We start from the raw sequence: 16,788 nt of genomic DNA on the forward strand, positions 1-16,788 counted from the left end.
GTAACAATTTAAGGGGCAATAAAATCGGTTTTCATGGAAAAACACAGATTCGCTGCATAGCTTTGTAAATGGAGTTTAGTCAAAACATATGAACTTTTAACATCAAACCAAAGCCAGATTAGAAAAATCCCCAAAGGTATTTTCCACTTCTGCTTTTTTAAATGTCGACAGTTAACCAAATGTTGTAGGTTAAACCTGGGTGTTAATCACTGTCTGGCTCTAGTTTGTCCTGGATAACTGAAATAAACTGATTTACACACAAACAGGTTGTCTTTGTGAGGTTTTCATTTGCCTTTGCAAATGGGGTCAAACAACTATAGGGCACATGTGCACTCATGGCCACATATTATAGTCAGGACATTCCATGCAAAAGATAACTTGCGCACTACATTTGAGTATATCTTGTGTTAAAAGATTATATGGAGACAAAACGTGATAATACGGTTACTTCCATTCAGCAAAGTCAGCTTTACACAGAGAATCTTAAAATCATACAAAGTTAAAACTTTGCACGATTTGCTCCTTTTCTAGCATCACCACAGTTTAGTTTATCTGAATGAAACACATTTTTATACACCCACCTGTTTTTCAGACACCAAACTGAGCTCATGGTCCTGAAGTTAAAACTGCTGAAACCAGATGCAGTGAAGCTTCAGTGGGCAAAAGTGCTCCAGTTAGGTCGAAAATGAAACCTCCTCCTGTTTTTCCTCTTAAATGAAACTAAAGTTCAAACCGTGGTTTTCTGTTCTTAGTTGTTAGCGCATCTCTTATGAGTGAGTGGGCGAATGCAGCTTTTTGGTGGTTTTGAAGTTAAAATGTACTGTTTTTCTCAAAAATGATGCCTGCAGGTTCATGTTCCTCATGCTTTTCATTCTGGATTTGGTCCTTTTAAGGACTCAATTATGTCAGAAATAATAAACAGGTTTTTCTGTTCAAAGCTCAATATTGTTACAGGATTTTTTAAATTCCGATCTTTAAATTTCGCCCATTTAATTCTTATTTGTCAAACTTTGTAATGCAGAATTTAATAGGAGGGAAAGACATAATCTCTGTTTCAGTTTATCCATAGCCTCCCTGTTATTGTTCATTTTGCAGCTTATCAGCCTGTGGTTTCCAAACTGTTGCAATGAAGCGTGAGAGAGCAAAGGGTTACTTCCTGTTGTCAGAGCCTGGCACTTTCTATGTTTGATGAAGGCGGTAAATGAACCTAAACCATCTTAATATCCAGGACAAATCAACAGCTCAGTATTTGCTGTGTACTGACACTGAACTGCTCAAATTACATGTCTGAATGATGAGTGTGAGTGATACACTGTGGCTCATATTCAAATGGTAAGTTTAAGTCGTTGTAGTTCTTACTTCTTATCCAGATGTTTCTGATTTCTAATGTAAATAATGGTAATTATAAAGGACACACACATATACACACTGCCTGGAGTATTTAGAGCCTGATAATAACAGTGCAGCACAGGACTCTGCTCCCTCTATTATTACTGCTGCTGCCCGGCAATGATGACAGAGAGGTGGTATAATAAAATACATTTCAAATGCTGTACTTCAGTTTTTTCTTTTTCCTCTATCTTTACAATATAAAATATCTATATAAGCTTTACTTTCATATACTTTCTAGAACCTCATACATAAATATATCACTTCAAAATATAAATATCCATTTATATGATAATACACACATGATCAGGTTGGTGTTGTTATGATCACAACAATGGAGGAGGATGATAATAATAATGATGATTAAAGTTAAAATTATTATTCATTTGAATTCATTTTTCTTTATCACACACATATGTAGCCAATCCAGTTACAAATCACACATCACACACATTCAACTAACCTGTCTTTTGTTTATTTTGCATACACTGTTTTCCCTTCTCTCGTCCTGTTCTATTATTAGTTTCACATTTAAAGAAAAAACGTTAAAAAATACTTCATGTACTCAAGAATTCCATTTTATGTTGCTTTATTTATTGGGTTGGGAAGAAATATTCCTTCATCTGCAACTACTTGTAACTTTGCAGCTTTAGATTAGAATTGTTTAAAGTCAAATCTGAATGATTTCCCTGCAAAATGCTCCATTACTCAAATTTGTGAATCACAGGCCTTCTTTCCACCAGATTTCCTCCAGTCTTTCCTCTAGACAGCCCTGTACAGCATTTCGGGAAAATGGGTGTCATGTAGCAAAGGAAACAGAATAGTCGCAAGTACTCTATTTTGAGCGAAGAGGCAATCTCTGGGGCTAAAAAATGCGGTCAGTGCTGTGATGCCCAAAACTGCATTTCCTCTAGTGGCCATTTGAATCAATCCCCACAGACTCCTCTCTTAAAACAACTAGATTTACAGCAGAAATAAACATTTATAATGGACAGAATTTGACCTTTTCAGAGCTTCTGTGGAAATTATTAAAGAAGAAGATGGACTAACGAAATGACACAGACAAGCTGTGTGTGGGTGTGGGAGGAGGATTTCATGGGAAACCATGAGAGAAAGAGGAAGCATGGAAGCAGTTTGGATGGGATGGCAGTGATGGCAGGACTATTATTAAAGCTTCCACTAATAAATGCTCTGCAGTCTGCTGGGCAAAGAGATGAAGACATCACACCGAATGTCAGCATTTGTGTGCGTGTGCTACACATGCTGTGTTGTCGTGCCATTTTATTGGTTTCAGATAATTACTGCCATCATGCTTTTGTGTTTAGATAGCTGGAGTACTTCTTCTGTATACTCCACAGCTGAAAAGTCTGAAGCATTAAAGTGCGCTGGGTTTAGCTTCTACATTTTCCACAACATCACTCAGATTGCTGTTGCCATAATGGTGATAACACTGACTTTAATCACCTTTATTCACCAATTTATTCACAAACACACATCTATCGAGCTCATTAAAATATACAAACAGTCAAAACAGCAGCCTGGCTGACGACAGAAATATCCCAGAAATATGAAAACAAACCACATCTCAACACAGAATCTAGTAATTAAAATGTCACTCAAATATGGCAGATGCAGCTGATCAGGTTTGAGAGAGAGGTAACACCTTATTATGTGTTTTACTGAGGGCACACAAGATGTTTAATACAAAAAATGCATCTTTTAGCTTTTTGAATACAATTAAAGAATTAAATCTTGTACCCTCCTTTCAAAGGCTGGTCACTCTCTTCCTTTACATCATTCAGTTTGACACTTTTACACACACAATAAGAAAAACTAATAAAGCTAAAACATTTGATCTAAATGACTATATTTACTTCACTTAACATGGACACCTGGAGTTGTTAAAATGTGTCTCCATCTTAGATTTGCGATATATCTCACTTTTCTATAAATCAAAATTATTATGAAAATTGTATAATGATCAAAAGCTTTTCTCATCACTTCATTGGCACATTGGAAAGGTTTCTCTGCTGGCTCTTTATTATTTGCTACTGTCTGTGTTTTTTCAGTGTCTCTTGTAATGTTACACTGGAGCTGATCTTCACTGAGAAAAGTCATAACACCTGTACAAACACACTAGATAACCTGTGATTTTCCACTCTTAGAAATGTGATCATATATGAGAGTTCATGAAGCTAAAGCTCTTTGAAAAGGTACCTGAGAAAATGCTAGTAGCTGCTATTATTTGAAATAAATACTTTTTTGTCACATTGGAAATACAATAGCAGTTTGAGAAATTCAGTGCATTCGAGCAGTGGCGTGACTGGCTCGATGTCTAGCTAACACTTGAAAAATCTGACCATCGTGAAGTCATCATTCACATACTGTTAGCACATTCTGATCAGACTGGCTCTGCCTGCAGGACTTTGGATTTCTCTGGGATCAGAGGTCAAGCATCATAGGGGTCATACATTGGGTTGTTGAAGTTTCCTGTCATGCCGTAATCTTGGCTGTCCAGGAGACGGCCGTAGTTTGTCCGTCTGAAACAGAAAATACAAAGACGAAACGGAGTGAGAGAAGTAGTGTTCCAAACACTTCAGTGAGGGGTTGACCTTTCTCACTCTTACAGTGATCAGAAATTTCTAAGGGCAGTTATTTTGCTACTTAATGTGACCTGAATCTAATGACTGAGTTCATTTCTCAACCACAGACACACTTCTAGGTTAGCTTTACTATTTAGATCTGGAAGCCATCTTTTATACCATCAATGGAAAAAATAATAATTTTAGAGCACGACTGGCAAAGGATCAATCCCCTGGGAACTATCCTTTTGGTGACACATATGGGGGCTGCTTGGAGAAATGAAATCATCTGACTGGTACAATCAATAGTTCATTTGGCTATGAACTATGAGCATTCAGCTTCTATAACACAAGTTGACTCACCTGATCTTGTAGTAGTAGAGCCCTCCCAACACAACGAGAACCAATACAATGAATAAAGAAACGATGGCTGCAATACTTCCTGGAGAAAAGAACAAAGAAATAGACAATAAGTCTAAGGGTTCCTCTTATAGTCTGTGGTTTGAGTCCAGGAGTTTGACTTCCCTTCAGGTTTTTATTGTTTCCTGTTTGGTTTCACTTGGGTTTGTCATTTCCTGTTTTGATCATTCTTGTTATTGAGTCTCTTTTTTTCTTTTTTTAATGGTGTTTAACTGTTTTTTTTAAAATATTTTGTGTTTCTTATTTTATTATCTTAGTACACTCCTGACTGTTTCTAGTTGTGCCTCCATCTGTCTCACTCTGTCCTTAAGCCTCAACCCATTTTGTTCGTCTCTTTCCGTCATTTCCTGTTTTACTTTGAAGGTTAGTTTCTTTAATGTTCTGTGTTAGTTTTTCTTCCTGTCGGCCCTTCCCTGATGTGCATTCACTTTTTGTCACCTGTATCTCTTTCCTCACCTGTTTGTCACTCCCAGTCAATTCTGTGTATAAATAGTCCTGTCTTCCCTTTGTTGAAGTGCACGTGTACTTTAGTGTGTTCCTTTGTGAAGTTTGTGGCGGATTTGGGTCCAACACTGTAATCCACAAAGGTCAGTTTCATAAGTCCTCATGTTTTTAAATCAGTACATGTGACATTATGGTTTTTGGTTGTTTTTTATTTTATTTTGTAAAACATGCTTTTAAATTAAACTGAAGTAGACTAACTGTTATTTAAAGGCTGCATGAAAATTCTCTGCAGGTTAGTGGAGGATAAACCGGTTAGTTTGCTCTACTGTGATGGGTTTAAAGTAAAGAACAGTGTGTGACCCAATTAAACCCCTGATTATACACATTTGCCTGTTTAGAGGCAAAGTCACCCTCTACAATGTAGGCAACAGAATATATAGATTTTTTTTTAATTTTTCCTTCTTTTTCTTCAGATTCAAATTGAGTATAGTTAGAATTTTAAAAAGTTAGACTAAATTTTGTTTTCTCATCTACTGATATTATTTATTCATTATGTTAAATCTAGCAGAAGGTTCAGTTAGCATTGCACAAAAATAAAAAAAAACGCCCTCCAGAGCTACTTTTTACTTTCTTGCTTGGAGTAAATTCCAGAGCCTGTACTTTTTTACTTTTACCTGAGAAAGAAGTTAGATCAGTACTTCAACTATTACTGGAGTATTTTTAGATGTAGCAGTTGTACTTCTACTTGTACATTTGCTAACTGGTTAGTTCTAGGTGTGTTTCCCCCTGTTTCCCATCCACTCGTTATCCTCAGTCTTCCTCTTCTTATTGTCGCATCGTCCCCATTTGCTGTGTGCTTGTGTATCATGGTTTGCTTGTAAACTCAAAGTTGTAAATGTTCTTTTTTTCCCCTTCTGTTTTATGGTTCCTAGTAACTAGATTGTGAGTTCCTTCTTTAGTTCACTCCTTTTTGATTTGAGTCCTGCGTTGGGTCCTACCTCTTCCTGCCACACAGCCTACATGACAGTTTATTAGTTTACTTTTTATATTGGTTTGAAAGAGTTCAATGGAGTGGTTAGCAATCACACTACATGTGCACTGTTCTTAAGTCAAACCAAACCCTGCCCGGTCTGACCTTTTCAATGGGCCAGGACAAAGTAGGGTTAACCGTGCGCACACATAATATGCAGTAATCACACTAAATTTGAAAAAACTGGTGGTCAGAGTTATGTTTACTGTTCAGATTCTTCAGCTAAGTATAAATTACTTAATGTGAATACAGCCTAAATATATAGGCTTTTTGTGCATGTGTTTGGTCATAAACTAAACAACTGGACAGCTGTTTTAAAAATAGCAATCAACAAAAGGTTAAAGGACTCTGTAAATTACAGTTGAAATCAACCCGAACTCAATCGACTGATGTATCAGGAAAGCACTAACCAAAGAGCCACACCGCCAACAAGCTAAAATCAATCAGTCTAAAGTGTATTGAAAACTTTATTGAATGATTCTTCATTTGGGATTCATAAAATGTGTTTATCCCATCAACTGAACACACCTGATGTTTAAGTATGTCAGTGGCCTCAGCCGACTGTACCGACTATGCAGAGATAAGCTAAAAGTCTCGAGAGGTGGTGGCCATTTTGTGGCACAGTGTACTATGAACTTAAGATAATTCTTTTCTTCCCAATGTCTAAAGTAACTGATCTTTGAGCTTTAGTTTTGATAAGTAATCTCCATGTGAGAAACTGGATGAAATCAGCCCACCTCAAGGATCTTATGTTTCTATTTGTTGGCGGCACAGCCTAGAAAAATATTCAGCGATAATCAATAAACACTTCCTTGATAAACAAGGCTGCTCTTAATACTCTTACTAGCCTTAATTTCAACATTAAATGACCTGCTTATTGCTGACTATGTGCCTCAGTTTATCAGAAAGCTGTCTGATCTTTGAACTGAGTCTTTAAACCTTTGATAGGTGGCACGCTTTGGAAATAGACACTGAAAATGCATTCTGTTATTTTTAATTTTTATTTATTTATTTTTTAAATACAAACTTTTAGTTTAGGTATTATTGGTGTTGAAAAATGCTCATAAATGATCACCATACTTTCTGGGCCTTTTTAAGTAACCAGATGATTCATATGAAATGAACCAAAGGGAATGACATGAAATGACATACATTATCAGGTGCACTAGCCAATGATAACGGGAAATAAGCAGTAGGTTCCCATTTGTGGAAAACTATTTTTCTTTGCTATAAATCTCTTAAAGTTATTTTGGCTTTAATGAGATTAGATGGTCCAAATGCCCATGAAGTAACGTAAAGAATGTTTTAGTATACCTTATAATGTGATCTGAAAGTGATGATAATGACTGGATATTGTACACTTAGTGAATAAGCAGAGAAAGAACTAGCATTTATTTAGCTGGTAAGGACTTTACTATGAAGTAAACAAGGAAGCGTGAAAGGAAACTGTTCACATATTAACCACAGACTAAACCACGCTGAAAAGAGGTCAGTCACAGACAGGCAACAGAAGGGCTGGGGTAGTGCATGAGTATTGCATGCTTTCACTTTGCTCATTTAACAAAAGAACTATGAGTACCTGTGCCACTGTGTTTGTAAACCATATGTTCAACACATTCGCTGATATTTACATTCGGGTGTTATAGACAGACAGCTGGTTTACATCAGATTCAGGTCAGACACCAGTCATTTTGTTAGAGTACGTGCCCTTTACTGGCAGTATACTGTAACTATTCTTTGATTAAAACCAAAAGTTAATGAGTGACTGGCATACTAGAGATATCTGATGGAGTACAATAAAGATAAGAAAATAATTTATCATTTCAAGGGAACACACAGTGGGTGTCTTGACAGAGCATCTGCAATAAACACAGAGTTGTCTAGAAAGGGCAGGTACTTGGGTAACACGTTTTGGTGCAGTGTAATGTGGTACTATTTGATCAAATATGTGGCAGTGTCTCAGGTAAATGTTGTAGCATCCAAACTACAGGTTAGTGTCATCAAAAAAAGAAGAAGAAGTAATAAATTATATATGATAAACATTGAGTATACTTCCTTACTTTACTTTACGTGATATGTCTGATTAATTACCAGCTACTTGGAGACACTTGAATAAGAACAAGTTTTGCAAGAAACAAACAAACAAAAACCCTACACTATAAGTAAATTTCAGAGGTGTGTAAGTAATTTTAAGTGCATAATTTCATGTATTTTACTGGAAAGGAGACATAAATTACATTGTAAGTAGTTTTAAATGCTATGTTTATGTTATTTTGGAGGAAATTTTAAGGAAACAAATAATATTTTCCATCTGTCATCCTTTGCTGTATTTTTGGAGGGGTGCAGGCCTTAATCTTTCCATTTTTTATGCTTATTTTTTAACATCTTTATTTAATATTCATTATTTTATGTGCACAATATATATTCTGTTATCCATTTTTAGTTACCTGTATTTTTAGTTAAATATAATTACATAATTTTAAACACAATACATTGAAATTCCATTTAATTATATGAGCATTGAGGCCTTGCTCTTGGGTCATTTTTATAAAGTGTTACCTTTAATCCTACTGAGTTTGACATTTTAGGAGTTATGAGTTTGGGTATACCATTTTTAACACTGGGCACTTATTAGGTAGACCTGTTCAACTGCTCACTAACACAAATCATCTAATCTATCATATGATGGGAGCTCAATGCATTTCAATATGTAGACATTGTCAAGACGACATGCAGAAGTTCAAACTGAGCATAAGCAGGGTGAAGAAAGAGGATTTTAGTGATTTGAATGTAGCATGGTTGTTGGTGGCAGATGGGCTGATCTGAGAATCTCAGAAACTGCTGATCTGTTGGGATTTTCCCACACAACCATCTGTAACCAAGGTTTACAGAGAATGGTCCAAAAATGGCCCAGTGAGCAGTAACTTTAGGTGAAAATACCTTGTTAATCGCAGAGGTCAGAAGAAAATAGCAAGACCGCATCAAGTGAAAAGGAAGGCAACAGTAACTCGACTCAACTAACTGGCAGTTTGTCAGCTTTCATGGTGCCAAGAGGATAAACTATACGTTTTTTTAGATCAGATTTCTATTTATAACTAATTAGTAATAATGTAATGCTTCTATGCTAAACTATGATAAAAATCTACATGATACTGTCTAGTCAAGCTCTGGTTATTGATACCATTTTTGCATTCAGGCTTTTGATGTTAGATGACATTTTTCAGTCTTGATGTCCTCTTGTCAGTGAAGATACACTGGTTTCTGCCTTACTGTCATGTAGCAGAATTGTTGTGGGATCGATCGGGAAAGGAAAGGAAATGCATGAAACAGAAAGGATAACTATATCTGAGCAATACTCCATACCTGAGCTTAGACCTTTGGGCTTGTGTTCATCTTGCCCCACAGTGGTACCCTTCGTGGTGGCTCTTGGAGGGGTGGTGAATCCAGGAGTGGTAGTAGTTTCTGGGATTGTTTGAATACTTGCATTTAAAGTGCTTAAGGTGATCGTTGTGTTGGTGCTTTGAGCGATGTCAGTGGTGCTGTTTGTTTGGGTGGCGTTTGTGGGAGTAATGGCTGTGCTGGTGCTTTGGGCGAGGTCAGTGGTGCTGTTTGTTTGGGTGGCGCTTGTGGGAGTAATGGCTGTGCTGGTGTTTTGGGCGATGTCAGTGGTGCTGTTTGTTTCGGTGGCGCTCGTGGGAGTAATGGCTGTGCTGGTGCTTTGGGCGAGGTCAGTGGTGCTGTATGTTTGGGTGGTGGTGCTTGTGGGAGTAGTGGCTGTGCTGGTGCTTTGGGTGAGGTCAGTGGTGCTGTATGTTTGGGTGGTGGTGCTTGTGGGAGTAGTGGCTGTGCTGGTGCTTTGGGTGAGGTCAGTGGTGCTGGTGTTTTCAGTGACACCTGCTGTTGATGTCTCGTTAAGGCTTGCAGAAGTTGAAGGTGGTACTGTGGAGGTTACCATCTGTTTTGTTACTGCACAGAATAACAGCAGACCTGCAATTCAAGACAGGAGATTTTTGTAAGATGGTGAGAATGTGATATATGACATTCCTCCTGCTTCCGAATGTAGACTTTGGAATTTTCCTGTCCTTTCTTTTCTCTCTTAAAATGATGGTAAACTAGTATTTCGGAGCTTTAGAAATCGATAGTAACGTGGACCCCTTCCATATGTACCAGGTAGGATTGAGAATGTTTTAGCTGATAAGTAGAGTGTCACACTGAAAGTTCTTGGTGTTAAATGAATTTCCAAATAGAAATTAGAGTTAGGTAGTATTAACCCCGATTCTTTTGTCCCCGTGATGGAACAGAGAAAACTGACTCATAGTGTGTTAAAAAATTTATATTTCTTTTTATTCAATCATCTTCCGGAAGAGAGAGACCCCTACACAGCCCAAACGCCAGTTGCAGGATCTCTAACATTTAAATTTGCAACATGTGTGCTTCCTGGAAAGTCTTCTGCTTTTGGAATTCATGCAATCTGATTTAGGTTGTATATACAGTAGGTTATTGATTTTATTTACTTCTCTGACTGATATTTAGTTAAAAAATATAGTGTGCAGCTTTATTTGGAGTTTATTGAACTCATGCCAATTAAAGGTACATTTTGGAAGCTGTTTTTATTTGTTTACAGGCTCATACTAACAGTACTGGTCCCAACCCTGGCTATATAGTAGGGTTGTATCAGGAAGGGGATCTGGTGTGACATCAGTGACAAATCAAATGTGTAGCTTCATCTTTGGTGACCTCTTGGAAAATTAGAGAGAAGTTGAAAGCATCTATTACTGAAAGTATTGATCTTTTTTGTGAAACAGTTTGGGTGTTTTGGCAAATACAACACTGAGCTGTTTTCAAGGACTAAAGACGGTGAGTTTGCATGCACTAAACTATGTTAATTATACAATAAACCCATTAACTACATATAAAAGATGAATTTAGGCCTCCAGGTCTGAAGCTAAAGGGGGAAGACCTTACATTCTTTCTAATGTCCTGTAGGCTAAAACTAATTGCAAAACTGTCAGACTGCACTTTTTTAAATTTAAGGTAGTTCTAATGTCACTTAGGTGTGAACAGTATCTCACTTGCTTAGTCGGATTGAAGTCAATTAATTTTGCACAACTCCAGCTTTTATATATACAGTCCCCATCAAAAGTTTAAGACCACTTGAAAAATGGCACAAAATCAGACTTTGCATGGTTGGATCTCAACAAGGTTCCATATAGAGCTTCAACATGCAAGAAGAAGAAATGGGAGTGAGACAAAATATTTTTCTGAGCATGCAATTTATTGAATACAACGCTTAAACCAAAACAGTCTGTTTTACAGCTGATCAAAAGTTTAGGACCACACCTAAAAAAAAAAAACCCCAAAGGTTCTCAATTGGATTTAGATCAGGGGAACATGCAGGATGGTCCAAAATAGCAATGTTATTCTCCTGGATATAGTCCCTTGTTCTGTGTACTGTAGCGTTGTCCTGTTGAAAAACCCATTCGTTACTGCACAGATGAGGGCCATCAGTCATGAGGAATGCTCTCTGCAACATTTGGACATAGCCAGCAGCCATTTGATGCCCCTGCACCTCCTGAAGCTCTGTTGTGGCATGTAGAAAACATCTCAGGTGGGATCTGCTTGTCTTGCCAGTAACACTGGAAACCATCAGGGCCATGAAGGTTAAATTTTTCTCATAAGAGAATAAAACTTTCTTCCATCTTTCATTGTCCCATGTTTGGTGCACTCTTGCAAAGTCTAAATGATCGGTTCTGTGGCGTTCAAGGAGACGAGGCCTTTGAAGACGTTTTTTGTTTTTGAAGCCCTTCAGTCTCCGATGCCGTCTGATGGTTATGGGGCTGCAGTCTGCACCAGTAACTGCCTTAATTTGGGTCGAGGATCATCCAGTGTCTTGACAGACAGCCAGTTGGATCCTCTGGCTCAGTGCTAGTGAAATTTTTTGGGGTCTTCCACTTAACTTTTTTGTTCCATAACCCTCAGGATCATTTAAGAAGTCCCAAATGACTTTCTTATTGCGTCCCACATCAGCAGGGATTGTGCGCTGCGAGAGACCCTGCTTATGCAGTTCAACAATAACACCACATTCAAAAAGGGAACTTTTTTTTGCCTTTGCCATCAGTACGTCATGACAGTGTGACTATCTGACAGAAAATGACAATGAATCCACATTTTTGCACAGATTTGGCCTTTTAAAGGGATGTGGTCCTAAACTATTGATCAGCTGTAAAACAGACTGTTTCGGTTTAAGCGTTGTTTTCAATAAATTGCATGCTCAAAAAATGTTTTGTCTCACTACCATTTCTTCTTGTTGCATGTTGAAGCTCTACTTGGAACCTTGTTAAGATCCAACCATGCAAAATATGATCTTAAACTTTTGACCGGGACTGTATATTTCATACCTCTTTGACCACTACCATTGTGCAATCAGAATGTAGTTGGTCATGGTTAGTCATGATAATTTATCTGGCAGAACCATGAAAAAAAAAGCTCCCCCCATCTTTTGATTTGAAATTTAACATGAATAAAAGACCAGAAAGGCTGAACGTTTACAGTCTGTGTAGTACATATTTCATCACAGACACAGTCTTGCCATCAGCGTTTCTGTCAACGTAAAGGAAGTCAGAGCAGGGATCTAGTATGACGAATGTATTATTTCTTTCCTCCTTCAATTATAGTTGTTTGATCACAATTTTAAAAGTTTAATTTAAAAAAGAGAATCTAATGAAAATAAACTATCTACTTATCACCAGTGGGAGAAAGAAACATTAAAGTGATGATGCAGTACTTTGTGATAAAGATCCAACCCAAAGGTTCCAAAATAGTGTTGAGTCAAAAAAAGAAAAAAAAAACAACACATTTCCTGTCTGAGAGCTTTAGCACCACATGTCATCATCACTCAGTTTAGACCGGTAGAAATGTGTCATTTACTTCCTTAACAAATCAAACATTGAAAAAGCATTGTGTTGTGTAACTTCTAGCAGGTCTGAGTTTAACCTTCTTACACTGAAAGTTCACTTCTAACAGGCTATTTGAACCAGTGAAAAGAGGCATTTTAAAAACACTGCAAAGGCTGATTTCACCAAAGAACCTTCACTTCAAATAATTTACAGATCAGCTACTGAAGGGAGTAATTTCTGCACTTATAATCTAAAAAAATACTAACAATAAACATGATAGTTCACATGGCTCTTCAATCACTTACTAAAGACCGTTATCTTAAAAACAGATCTAGGTAAATCAGAATGGAGCCTGTTTTGATGTTTACTTACATGTTATCAGAGTTTGACGACTGACCCTCTTCATAGTTTTCCTTTAGCTGTATGTCTTCACAAACACTTTTGTGGCTGTAGCTTTGTGCTCTCTGCTCCCTGTAGAAAGCTGTAGTGTGTACGGCTGCTTGTGACTGTAGGTGACTAATCATAAAAGCCTGGGGGGGCGAGGCTTCGTGATGTCACTTCACTTTTCAAACCTCATGAGGCTGTGTTCATCAAAATATGAACAAGCGAAGACAGGAAGTCTGACTAGAAATTGCAAAATTCATCTGTATTTGATTTTTTATAATGACTTCATCTTCATTTTTGATCTAAGATACGCCTGTAACAATTTGGAGATGAAGTTTTGTCACTTTAGTATGTTACAAAATAAGCCTTAGCTGTAATCTTGTGTTTTGAATGTCTGTGTCATTTATTCTATCTTATTTGGGGCTAGTGTATATGTAAATAATTAATCAAACCTTAAACCATTGATAATTGTAATTATTATTTTGTACCAGCAGAGAGCAGCACAAACATTTAAAACATGGCTCAGGCCTTCTCAACCAGCAGATAAGCTTATAATATACAACAGCGTTGATATACTTATAGACTCAAAGGTGTGAAATAACAGTGTAAACAAATAAATACTGTGTGAAAGTCTTCGTCCACCTCTCAATGCTTCCAAGGAGTCAGACTTGTAATGTTTTTTAAAAAGTGGTCCTGAGTAATAGTTCTCCAGGTTTGGACGTTGGCTGGTTTTGTTTTTGTTCAGCCACTTAATAAGACTGAACCAGATTTTAATTGTATCTTCAGGATGTTGTTACTATAGGACATCATTTGTTCCAATATCTGTAGCTTAAAACTATTTATTGTATCATGGTCTCTCCTAAAGTGTTTTTGTGGATAATTGACTCCGTTTACATATAGGGGCTTTTCCCATACTTCACTGAACAGGTATGTGCCACCCTGCCTAGACCTCTTGCCCCTCCTTCACCCCTCCCCCATCTAAAATTTTCTACATCTGCCACTGGTTGAATCTATGAAAAACAGATAAAGATATCACAGTCTGAAGAACATACATTTATAATTTTGAACAAGGTCAGTCTCAAAGAGCTGTTTGCTGAAAATTTGGCATGCCTTGCATAATGTGCAACGTGGGTCAAAAGACGAAGTGGCAGGCCTAAAAAATAACCTATCTACTATCTATGAAAGATGCATCTGTGCCTTCAGGTGATACAGTTCTGTATCGATGGAAGGAAGGCACCGTCAAGAAGACAGAAAAGAAATTTTAAGGTACGCCAGATTAAACAAGAAATGGACTGAAAATCCAATGGGCACAAGTCAGATGGACTTGTGGCCACTCCCCCTTGTAAACTGTTATTCCACGTTGTTATTTATTGATTTTTACATTTCAATAAATCACTGCACATGTTTCCTATTTTCCCAGCAAAATGTAAAGAAATGAAGGGTGACTCAATACTTTTTTATAGTACTGCATTGCTCTACACAAAAGAGGTAAAGTTGTGCAACTGTTAATTATCCTGTTGTCTGTCATTTTTATACTGCCCAGCTATGCTGTCAGCCTTTTGTCTTTTTTATCAGCATCATTCTTGCAAGTATGTCTAGGATTGCATACTATTGTTTGCATAATACTGTATGTCTTACTGAATTCCACACTTCAATATCCCAGCATCAGTCTAAAAGGTCACCATAAGCTGAGCCATCTGTGATGTTCAATATAAAGGCCTGTAGAATTTAGATGACTGACACATTAGATTTAGATATAATCTGTCAGAGAACTAGTATGACTCAGAACTTCCCCTATGGTTTCATAATATGTGCATGTGAGATAGTCAAGAAAAGAAATGTTTAAATTTCAAGTCCAAGTCTCCCACTGAATTTATTAACAAGTTTTCTAATGCTTTCTTTCGTATCTTGTTTTGTTTAATATAAACAAGACCTTAAACATAATTTGTGATCACTGTAGGCCTCTCTGGATTTTTATTAACACTGTTAATGGGCCGTGCATCTTTAATCTCAGTTTTTAAAACCTCATGGTCTAACTACAGCCCACAGACTCATGGATTGCCAGGCACTAAATATTTATGATGTTTTGAATAATCAAGATTTGGATTCAATAATATTTGTATGGGTAGGTGACGCTGAGAATCAGGATTTTTTCATAGCCAGTCATCCAGACCATGCAGCAGGATATTACTGACTAACCTCATGCTGGGAACGGATCATCTCAGGTCAGTGTTGGGTTAGTTACTTTTAAAAAGTAATTAATTACTAATTACTAATCAATATTGTATTTAAAATACTTATCTAATTACTGTGTCTGAAAAGCAACTTAATTACTCAATAAGTAATTTAACTAAATACTTTTTTAAATCCCTATAAACCTTGAGTGGACAAACAATAGAAATTAAACTCTTCGAATAATAAATTTTTTTTTTTTAAAAGACGGAGACTCTACAGCTGCGGTCCCTAACCTTTTTGTACGCAGCGGTAGCATCTCTTCCATAACGTAGCATGCAATCATTTTTTTAAGCTCACCTTCAGACTCTTTCTGTGCTGCTGAAGTAAAATCTAGTTTTGCCTGCTTAGCAGGAGTTGCCGCGGTGTTATCCATGGATGATGAACAAGGATCAAGTGTTCGTCTATGCTCTTGTGTCAGGCGCTTCAGTAGATTACTCGTGCTATTAACAACGGCCGATAGTTTTTCTCCCCAAGAGATAGCTTACATATTACTGTAATATTCTTGTCTGCTTGTTTCAGAAAAGTGAAGAGTATGTCCATTTCATAAAACAGCCACTCGCTTCAGCCGAGTCCGACATCTTAGAAGATAAATTATTGAAATTAAATAATGATATTCAGCGAGTTTAATTATTTTACAATGTAACGCAAGTACATTGTAAGTAACTGTAATTAAAATACCTAAAAATGAACAGTAATCAGTTACTCTACTTTATCAGTGGAAAAGTAATTACAGTAATGCGTTACTTAGTAACGTGTTACACCCAACACTGTCTCAGGTGTTCTCTTAACTGAACTTTGGTCCATTCTTTTCCCTGCCATATGATTGCATTTGTCTCTGTCCATTGGGGACTCTCAAATTAACTTTTTTTTGACAGGAAGAAAGCTAACATTCACCCCCCACTTATAATAATAATAATAGATTGCATTTATATAGCGCTTTTCAAGGAACCCAAAGCGCTTTCCTTAGCTCTGTAGCTAGCCATCAGGTAGCACACCATTATATGCTAGCTACCCCAACTAATGTAACCATAGTAACATTACTGCTGTTTAGTTTTCTGCCTTCATTTACGTCTGAAATGATAGAGCTGCATGTTTTAATTTTTAGTGTTTTAACAATCCCTCAGTCAGAGTGTATAGATTACAACGAGCAAGCTAACTTTCCATTCCAAGCTAACTCGTTAAATTTCATAAATCCTCTTTTTTATTACTTTATTGTAACATGTGGGAGATCAGACACACTGAACATTTTATTGAAGTTGAAAGAATTTGGGCCATCTTTAACTCTCAGTGATACCACAGTGTTTGAATTTGGGAATCAAAGAAGAGTTGAACCTTTTGGTCTTATGTGTATTGTGGTAGTATTGCTGGTAGTCAGTGTTGGGGAGTAATGGAGTACATGTACCGCCGT

At 37.1% G+C, this 16,788-nt stretch overlaps 1 protein-coding gene across 1 annotated transcript; it reads right to left on the reverse strand.

Moving 5' to 3' along the window:
• Positions 1-2,804: 2,804 nt before the first annotated feature.
• On the reverse strand, positions 2,805-13,266 carry parm1 (prostate androgen-regulated mucin-like protein 1). The gene is made up of 4 exons (XM_005725535.2): positions 13,134-13,266; positions 9,229-9,852; positions 4,335-4,413; positions 2,805-3,929 (listed from the first exon to the last, which is right to left on the reverse strand). The coding sequence occupies exons 1-4, from the start codon at positions 13,165-13,167 to the stop codon at positions 3,839-3,841; spliced, it is 828 nt and encodes a 275-aa protein (XP_005725592.1). The 5' UTR covers positions 13,168-13,266; the 3' UTR covers positions 2,805-3,838.
• Positions 13,267-16,788: the final 3,522 nt, after the last annotated feature.

Source organism: Pundamilia nyererei, unplaced genomic scaffold (assembly GCF_000239375.1).
Source record: "Pundamilia nyererei isolate P.nyererei 1_Seehausen unplaced genomic scaffold, PunNye1.0 scaffold00016, whole genome shotgun sequence".
NCBI lineage: Eukaryota > Metazoa > Chordata > Actinopteri > Cichliformes > Cichlidae > Pundamilia > Pundamilia nyererei.